At 40.7% G+C, this 10,359-nt stretch overlaps 1 protein-coding gene across 1 annotated transcript in view; it reads left to right on the plus strand.

Moving 5' to 3' along the window:
* Positions 1-10,359, plus strand: part of DDX50 (DEAD (Asp-Glu-Ala-Asp) box polypeptide 50) — a 61,407-nt gene that overhangs the window by 21,875 nt on the left and 29,173 nt on the right. Inside the window, exon 8 of the mRNA XM_011991174.1 lies at positions 2,722-2,871. Coding sequence (XP_011846564.1) covers positions 2,722-2,871 — 150 coding nt within the window. The remainder of the gene's footprint in view (positions 1-2,721; positions 2,872-10,359) is intronic.

The following is a 10,359-nucleotide window of genomic DNA, read 5'->3' on the forward strand; positions in this document are numbered from 1 at the left end:
GCCACTGCACTCCAGCCTGGGCAACAGATTGAGACTCTGTCTCAAAAAAAACAAGAGTAAAAAATAAGAAGCTTTGTATATTTTGTAATGGTTGAAAGTTTTGCAGTAAGAATGTAAAATGTACCAGTAAAAAAAGTTGATAAGGACATTTTCAAGCATATAAAATTGAATAGTAAATTGAATAGAAAGATTGAATAGTATAAAGAACATGATGTACCCATTACCTATTACTAGTCTTTAACAATGATCTTTTCTTCACCCCTGCATTTGAAACAATCCCAGTCATTTCATCTTCAAGTAATAGTATATTCTTCTAAAATGGTAACTAAGGACTCTTTAAAACCACAGTCATTATCACAGTAGAAGAAAAACAGTAATTTATTTATTCTTTTTTGAGACGGAGTTTCACTCTTGTTGCCCAGGCTGGAGTGCAGTGGTGTGAGCTCAGCACACTGCAACCTCCGCCTCCCCAGTTCAAGCGATTCTCCTGCCTCAGCCTCCCGAGTAGCTGGGATTACAGGTGCCCACCACCACACCCGGCTAATTTTTTGTATTTTTAGTAGAGATGGGTGTTTCATGATGTTGGCCAGGATGGTCTCGAACTCATGACCTCAGTCTCCCAAAGTCCTAGGATTACAGGCATGAGCCACTGCGACTAGCATAGTAATTCTTATAATGTCATTAAATACCTAGTGTGCACATCGCCCTTGCTATCTTTTTTAAATAGTTTGTTTGAATCTGGATCCAAATAGAATTCTTACATTGCTACTGATTGATATGAGTCTTAAACATTTTATAATCTATAGTTCCTATTTTTTCTTTGCAATTTTCTGTTGAAAAAACTGATTTGTTGGTCAGGCGCGGTGGCTCAGCTATAATCCCAGCACCTTGGGAGGCTGAGGCCAGTAGATCACCTGAAGTCAGGAGTTCGAGACCAACCTGACTGATATGGTGAAACCCCATCTCTACTAAAAATACACAAATTAGCAAGGCACAGTGGCACGTGCCTGTAGTCCCAGCTACTTGGGAGGCTGAAAAAGGAGAATCACTTGAACCCAGGGGCTGGAGGTTGCAGTGAGCTGACATCATGCCTCTGAACTCCAGCCTGGGCGACAATGTGAGACTCCGTCTCAGAAAAAAACAGTAACAACAGAAAAACTCATTTGTCTTATGAGTTTCCCATAGTCTGTTTTGCTGATTTGCATCCCTGTGGTTTTTATTTTTATTTTTATTTTTTTACTGTTAACACCACTCAAAGATGTGGTGGGTTTTCTTGTTTGTTTGTGTTGTGTTTTTGTTTTTATTTTGAGACAGAGTCTTGCTCTTGTTGCCCAGGCTGCAGTGCAATGTAATTCTTTAATATCATTAAAAAATTAAAGCATAATCTCAGCTCACTGCAGCCTCCACCTCCCAGGTTCAAGTGATTCACCTGCCTCAACCACCTGAGTAGCTGAGACTACAGGCATGCGCCACCATGCCCGGCTAATTTTTGTATTTTTAGAAGAGATGTTGTTTTGCCACGTTGGCCAGGCTAGTCTGAAGTCCTTATCTCATGTGATCTGCCCGCCTCGGCCTCCCAAAGTGCTGGGATTACAGGCGTGAGCCACCATTCCCAGCCTCCATTCCCTCCTTTCTTTATCCACTGTCAATCACTAGTCTGTTTTTTGTCTCAGTGGATATACCTGTTTTGGATATTTCGTGTACAGTCATGTGCTCCATAGCAATGTTTTGGTCAGCGGTGGACCATATATACGGTGGCACATATTCGATGGTGGTCCCATAAGATTATAATGGAGCCGTCCTATACAGGTGTATCAGTTTTTATCTTTTATGCCATGTTCTTACCGTACCTTTTCTGTGCTTAGATATGTTTAGAGACACACATACTTACCATTGCCTACAATGTTCAGTACAGTAACATGCTGTTTAGGTTTGTAGCCTAGGAGCGACAGGACATACCATATAGCCTAGGTGTGTGTAGTAGGCTATACCCTAGGTTTGTGTAAGTACACTCTGTGATATTTGCATAATGATGAAGCTGCCTAACAATACATTTCTCAGAACGTATCCCTGTCATTAAGCAACGCATGACTGTAAATGTAATCATACAATATGTGACTTTTTATGTCGTTTCATTCACTTAGCATATGTTTTTGAGGTTCATTCATATTATTTTTATTATGTACAATGAAATGCAAAATCTTTGTACATTTGCCTATTTTTTAAAAATTCATATGTGTGTAACCCGAACCCTTATCACCATATAGAATATTGCCATCATCCCAGAAATTTCCCTTATGCCTCTTCCCAGTCAGTATCCCCACTTCAGAGACAACCACTGTTCTGATTTTTCTTCCGCAGTTGATTGGTTTTGCCTATTCTAGAACTTCATATAAATGGAATTATACTGTGTGTGCTCATTTTCTGTTAAGACTTTATTCGGCATTTTTTTTAAGGTTCATATTGTTCCATGTATATCAGTAGTTGGTTTCTTTTAATTGCTGAATGGTATTCTGTTTGAATATACTGCAGTTTGTTTATTCTTTCATCAGTTTATTGATGGCCATTTGTCTATATTGTTTTTAAGTGCTGTTGAAGAGAGTCTTTGTCTTACAGTCTCCCAGAGAGGCTAATTCTTGACCGGATAGAAAAACTACACAAGAGAAATATTTTAAAATAATTTTAATGAAACAAATACTGTGATATTTTCTTTCTTCAAAGCATTTGGCCATCCAGTGTCATTGGTCTCAGAGGCCGGCAGTTATTGGAGATGTCCTTCAAGTCTACAGTGGGTCTGAAGGGAGGGCTATTATTTTCTGTGAGACCAAAAAGAATGTAACTGAAATGGCCATGAATCCACACATAAAACAGGTAAGTCTTTTTTTCATGCTTTCTGTAATTGAAATTATGGGGATGAATCACTGAACGAAAATTTTTTTGTCCTTTGTGGACTAGATTTGATAGTCATTCTCAAAATTGAGTTGTAAGGCTGGGTGTCGTGGCTCACACCTGTAATCCTGTGACTTGATAAGTCAGGATAGATTTTATCAGTTTTGTTTGTCTTGAGACAGGGTCTCCCTGTTATGCCCAGGCTGGAGTGCAGTGGGACAATCATGGCTCACTGCATTCTTGACTTCCTGGGCTCAGGTGATTCTCCCACCCCAGCCTCTTGAGTAGCTGGGACTACAGGTGCGTGCCAGAATGCCCAGCTAATTTTTTGCATATTTTGTAGAGATGAGATTTCACCATGTAGCCCAGACTGGTCTTGAACTCCTGGGCTCAAGCAATTCCCCGCCTTCCCCACTCCCTGGCCCCCGCACCCGCCTTGGCCTGTGGAAGTGCTGGGATTATGGATGTGAGCCATCACACCTGACCTCTATCAGGTGTTATCATTTTTTTTTTAAACTTTGAAAATGTGATCTGGAAAATATAAAAGTTGAAACAAAATGAATTTCTATGGGTAAGAGAGAGTAATATTTTAGAGTTGTGTTACAAAACTACAAATTTTTATTAAATTACTAAATCAGAATACTAAATCCATGTGTCTTTTTCTTTCTTAAAAAAATATATTTTGGCTGGGTACGGTGGCTTATGGCTGTAATCCCAGCACTTTGGGAGGCCGAGGTGGGTGGATCGTCTGAGGTCAGGAGTTCAGACCAAGCCTGGTCAGCATGGTGAAACCCCATCTCTACTAAAAATATAAAAATTAGCTGGGTGTGGTGGTGGGTGTCTGTAATCCCAGCTACTCAGAAGGCTGAGGAAGGAGAATCGCTTGAACCCAGGGGTGGAGGTTGTGGTGAGCTGAGATTGTGCCACTACAATCCAGCCTGGATGACAGAGTGAGACTCCATCTCAAAGAAAAAGAAAAAAAAACCTTTTATAGAAAATTTCAAACATGTACAGAAGTTGATAGAATCATGTAATGAACCCCTGTGTATTCATCCACCAGCTTCAATAATTATTTTATCTATATGCTAACATACCTCCTCTTTCAGAATTATTTTTATGCAAACCCTAGATATCATGTTGTTATGTCCATAAATGTTCGGGTATATATCTCTAAAAGAAAAGGATTTTCAGAAAAACCAACAATACAGTTATCACTTCTAAAAAGTTAATATTTCAAAATATTCATTTTACATTATCAGTTGTCTTAGAAATGTTTATTTTCTTTTATTGTTTGTTTTCTTGAATCTGGGTCCAAATAAGATTTTTACATTGTGTGATTATTAAGTCGCTTTTTATATATGGATTTCTCCTTTATGTATTTTTTATAGCTTTTTTTGTTTAAGAAACTACATTGTCATAAATCTAGAGTATTGCTTCCCCATGATGTCATTTAACATGTTCCTCTGTCTTCTATATTTTCTGAATATTCAAGTTTGTTTGTTTGTTTAGGGCAGAACTGCTTCATAGGTGGTGTACTTCTGGCAGGAGATATGTATGTCTAGTTCTTTTTGTGATGCTAACATCCACCAATAATCAGTGCCGTCAGTCCTTATGTCAGTGTCTCCAGTCATTTTTGTTGTTTGTGACTTGTTATTGGGTAGATTCCTGAGAGGGCTTATGGAAACAGTACTGCCTGAGCTCAAGCGATCCACTTGCCTCTGCCTCCCAAAGTGCTGGGATTACAGGCGAGAGCCACTGTGCCCAGCCAATATATGATATATATGTATATTTTATTTTATTTCTTATTTATTTATTTATTTATTTATTTTTTGAGACACAGTTTCACTCTATCACCCAGGTGGAGTGCAGTGGCAAGATCTCGGCTCACTGCAACCTGCTCCTCTTAGGTTCAAGCGATTCTTATGCCTCAGCTTCCAGACTAGCTGGGATTACAGGTACACACCACCACACCTGGCTAATTTTTGTATATTTAGTAGAGATGGCGTTTCACCATGTTAGCCAGGTTGGTCTCAAACTGCTGACCTCAAGTGATCTGTCTGCCTCGGCTCTCCTAAGTGCTGGGATTATAGACGTGAGCCACCGTGCCCAGCCATGTATGTTTGAGTTCATTCAAAGTGGTATGCTTTTATTTGTTTTGTGGATAAGCCTTTCTAGATCACTTTATTTGTGGAGATAATCTGCTTATTTATTTATTTATTTATTTATTTATTTATTTTTTAAGATGTAGTCAAGCTTTGTGACCCAGGCTGGAGTACAGTAGTGCAATGTCAGCTCACTGCAACCTCTGCCTCCTAGGTTCAAGCGATTCTCCTGCTTCATCCTCCAGAGTAGCTGGAATTGCAGGCTCCAGCACCACACCCAGCTAATTTTTGTATTTTTAGTAGAGATAGGTTTTCACCAGGTTGTCCAGGCTGGTCTAGAACTCCTGACCTCAAATGATCACCTAGGCCTCCCAAAGTGCTGGGATTACAGGCATGAGCCACCGTGTCTGCCAAAATTGTTTTTTTTTTAAGAGACAGAGTCCCACCGTGTTGCCAGCATTGGAGTACCTTGGCACAGACACAGTAATAGCACACTGCAGCCTCTAACTCCTGGCCTTAAGGGATCCTCTCTCATCAGCCTCCTGAGTAACTGGGATTACAGGCTTGTGCCACTGCTCCCAGCTTATTCTGTTTCCTCTTTTTTCCTTCCTAATTACTTTCTGTGAGATTTGAGTGTGATCTTTTCTGTTGCTCATTTTTAGATTAAGTTAAACTTTTTGAACTGTAGATGGGAAGGCATTGGTGAGAATACTTCTGGCGTCACAGCTCTAGAGCTGCTGCTTCTGTTATTTTTGTTAGTGCTTAAAATATAGTCTGTAAATTATATCTGAGTGAAGCTGTTAAAAAAAAAAGGTCTACTTTCTGGTTCTAGCTGTGTCTTTCCTCACTTTTCTCTGTATTTTTTTTCCCTTTGATCCTGTTATTCTTGGCATCCTTAGTTTAGATCCTCTGTCCAGCAGTTTCTCCTCAGTATGGGGCTTTGTCCCAGAAAGTGAGCATTGGCTGTTAGTTTAGAAAGTTTCTATAGGGCCCAGCTTGCTCCAGTCCCCGCAGACCTTAACTCTGGCTCCTCACAATCACCCTCAAGTATATAAAAATCCTCCCAGGTTCAGCTGCTGTTGTCAACAATTTGTTTGAGAATACGCCTTCCAGGTAGCTTTTCATTAAGCTTTCAAGATGGCAGACCTGAAAGACTAGGTCCCTGAATTGCCTGTTCTTAGGACTAGCAAATTCCCCCACATAGATAAAAGAATTTATCCTTCCCTGCTCATGTTTTTTTCTTTTTTTTGAGAAGGAGTTTTGCTCTTGTTGCCCAGATTGGAGTGCAATGGCGTGATCTTGGCTCACCACAACCTCTGCCTCCCAGGTTCAAGTGATTCTCCTGCCTCAGTCTCCCAAGTAGCTGGGATGACAGGCATGTGCCAACATGCCCAACTAATTTTTTTTTTTTTTTGTATTTTTAGTAGAGACAGGGTTTCTCCATGTTCGTCAGGCTGGTCTTGAACTCTCGACCTCAGGTGATCTGCCTGCCTCGGCCTCCCAAAGTGCTGGGATTACAGGCATGAGCCACCGGCCTCTGCTCATGTTTTGGAAATCATGAGACTACTTTTGTCACTTGTTTGTTATGTGTGTTGTCTGTGGATTTTTAGTTTTGTTATCCTAGTTGATATGTGTTATGTGGGAACTAGAGATTCAAAGTCACTGTCTTCCTCTGTGTCATTTTAACTAATTGTATAGCATTAGCTTTGATGTTTATATGTCCAGTATAGGCCAGGCATGCCTGTAATTCTAGCACTTTGGGAGGCTGATGTGGGAGGATCACTTGAGGCCAGGAGTTTGAGACCAACCTGGGCAGTATAATGAGACACCATCTCTATAAAAAGTTAAAAATTAGCCAGGGCCAGCTGCAATGGCTCCCACCTGTAATCCTAGCATTTTGGGAGGCCGAGGCAGGTGGATTGCCTGAGCTCAGGAGTTCGAGACCACCTTGTGCAACATGGTGAAACCCGGCCTCTACTAAAATACAAAAAATTAGCCAGGTGTGGTGGTGCACACCTGTAGTCCCAGCTACTTGGGAGGCTGAAGGACGAGAATCACTTGAACCTGGGAAGCGGAGGTTGCAGTGAGCTGAGATCGCACCACTGCACTCCATCCTGGGCAACAGAGCAAGACTCTGTCTCAAAAAAAAAAAAAAAAAATTAGCCAGGTGTGGTGGCATGTTCCTCTATTCCTGTCTACTTGGGAGACTAAGGCAAGAGGATTGCTTGAGCCCAGGAGTTAGAGGTTGCAGTGAGGTATGAACATGACACTGCATTCCAGCCTGGGCGACAAAGTGAGACCCTGTCTCTTAAAAAAATAAAAAAAGTTCGGGCGCGGTGGCTGACACCTGTAATCCCAGCACTTTGGGAGGCCGATGCGGGCGGATCACGAGGTCAGGAGATCGAGACCATCCTGGCTAACACGGTGAAACCCCGTCTCTACTGAAAAATAGAAAAAATTAACTGGGCGTGGTGGTGGGCACCTGTAGTCCCAGCTACTTGGGAGGCTGAGTCAGGAGAATGACATGAACCCAGGAGTCGGAGGTTGCAGTGAGCCGAGATCATGCCACTGAACTCCAGCCTGGGCGACAGAGTGAGACTCCATCTCAAAAAAAAATAAAATAAAATAAAGTCCTCTATAAACAGATATTTGCTAAATAGTGAAAGAGTGGTAGAGGGTAATTGATTTACTTTTCATTGCTTTAAAATACTCAGTAGCAATTGTCTTGCAGAAGCAATTTTTTAATCTTGAAGAAATTGCCTTGCTACAAAGGCTGGGGGAGAATTCTCCTTTCAGTGGACAATAATCTGTTTCTGTGATTTGGAGAATGGAATTCTCTATTCTCCATTCTGCTGGGTGACTTTTCTATTTAGGTAGAACATACTAGTAGTATCTCATTACGAGTTATATGGGATTTTATGGATTAACCAGAGAACCTGAATAGTTGCTTTTTTTTTTAGTTTAAAATTGTAATTTACTTGTAAAAAGTCAGATTTTACTTGGTTTCCCCCAGAAACGAATGCCTTCTAAATTCTAAACAGCTGGGTTTGGTTGTGCACTTGTAATTCCGGCTACTCAGGAGGTTGCGGCGGGAGGATCTATTAAGCCCCAGGCAACACAGCAAGAACCCCCTCTCTGAATGAATGAATGAATGAATGAATGAATGAATGAATGAATCGTTAAACAGTCTGTGTCTCTCACAAAGAGAGAAACACACACACACACGTTTGGAAAAAAAATTACTCAAAAGTTGGAGACCTGGAAACCATCGCTGATACTATGAATGTAGTATGTTCCTCTTAGGACAAATTATCAAGTAAAAAACACCCTGTGTTTTTTTGTTTTGTTTTGTTTTGTTTTGTTTTTAGACAGGGTCTTACTCTTTCACCCAGGCTGAAGTGCAGTGGTGTGATCATGACTCACTGCAGCCCCAATCTCCCAGGCTCCAGTGATTCTCCCACCTCAGCCTCCCAACAAGCTGAGACTACAGGCATGCACCACGACACCTGGCTAATTTTTTATTTTTTGTAGAGACAGGATCTCCTTGTGTTACCCAGACTGTTCTTGAACTCTTAGCCTCAAGCAGTCTTCCCACCTTGGCCTCCCAAAGTGCTGGGATTATAGGCATGAGAAAAAAAACCTGTGTTGCAATTGAAAAATTCACTATGAAAAACTGTCCAACTTATTTAAAGTATATTTGTTTATAACTTTCTTTCAAAAATTGGGTGTTTCTTTTCTTGAAATATTTTTCTTAACTTGGGTTATATGATAACCACGCAGGTCTATTTTCTTCTTTGGCTAACCTTTCCCGGTTCCTGCTGATCTTTTTGTATTCTTGTCTGTACTTTAAATATTGGCGTTCCTCATGGATCTGATTCTTACTCTACATATTTTTCATGGAGGAAAAAAGAATAGTGATTAATAGCACAGACTTGGGAGTCAGATTGGGGTTTAAATCTTAGTTGTGCTACTTACTAGCATAATTTTGTACCTACGTACATATGTACACATACTTATGTATATATATTGTCCTGTTCTTACGAAGTGGTATTTCAAGTATCTGCTTTTGGTGAAGAAAAAGTAAATTAAAAAAATATATATATATATTAGCCAGGTGTGGTGGCCCATGCCTGTTATCCCAGCACTTTGGGAGGCCAGGGTAGAAAGATTGCTTGAGCCCAGGAATTTGAGACTAGCATGGGCATTTCATTTATATAGTAGATATATTTTTAAAGGGAGTCTTATGCATAAATTAAGCATCTTAAAGTGTGTTATGGAAATTGTATTAATTAAGCTTCCTATTTAAAGGGATACTTTTGAGCCAGCTGCCATGGTTCATGCCTGCGATTCTAGCTACTCAGGAGGCTGAGGTGGGAGGATCTCTTAGCCCAGTATTTTGAAGTTGTAATGAGCTATGATTTTGCCATTGCACTGTAGCTTGGGCAACAGAGCAGGATTCCATCTCTTAAAGATAAATGAATAAGGCCAGGCTTGGTGGCTCACACCGGTAATCCCAGTATTTTGGGAGGTTGAGGCGGGTGGATCACTTGAGATCAGGAGTTTGAGATCAGCCTGGCGAACATGGTGAAACCCCACATCTACTAAAAATACAAAAATTGGTGGCACGTGCCTGTAATCCCAGCTACTTGGGAGGCTAAGGCACGAGAGTTACTTGAACCCAGGAGGTGGCAGTTGCAGTGAGCTGAGATTGTGCACCACTGTACTCTAGCCTAAGAGACAGAGTGAAACTGTGTCTCAATAAAATAAAATAAAATAATAATAAAAGGATGTTTTCGAAATTAAAAGAATTTCCCTGGGAAGCCAAGACAGGAAAATTTATTGAGGCCAGGCATTCAAAAGCGCCCTGGGAAACATCGCGAGACTGTCTCTACAAAAAATAAAAAAATTGCCCAGGTGTGGTGGGACACACCTGTGGTCCAAGCTACTGAGGAGGCTGAAGTGAGAAGCATTTCTTGAGTCTGGGAGGTCGAGGCTACAGTGAGCAATGATCATGCCACTGCACTCCACCCTGGGTGACAGAGTGAGACCCTGTCTCCAAAATAAATAAATAAAATTTAAAAGGTGGTATTAAAAATTTCTTTCTTTTGTACCATTTTAAGATTTAGATGTGCCAGGCACGATGGCTTATGTCTGTAATCCCAGCACTTTGGGAGGCCAAGGCAGGAGGATCACTTGAGCTCAGGAGTTTAAAACCAGCCTGGGCAACATAGTGAGACTTCGTCTCTGTTTTATTTAAAAAAAAAAAAAATGTTTATTTAAAGCATTTTGCATACTGCATTTATTTTCTTGAAGCAAGGAGTCAATTAGTATAGGAATATAGAAGTATAGATATGTATAGATAGATCTA

The sequence above is a fragment of the Mandrillus leucophaeus genome, unplaced genomic scaffold, assembly GCF_000951045.1.
Source record: "Mandrillus leucophaeus isolate KB7577 unplaced genomic scaffold, Mleu.le_1.0 Scaffold39, whole genome shotgun sequence".
In the NCBI taxonomy this organism is placed as follows: Eukaryota; Metazoa; Chordata; class Mammalia; order Primates; family Cercopithecidae; genus Mandrillus; species Mandrillus leucophaeus.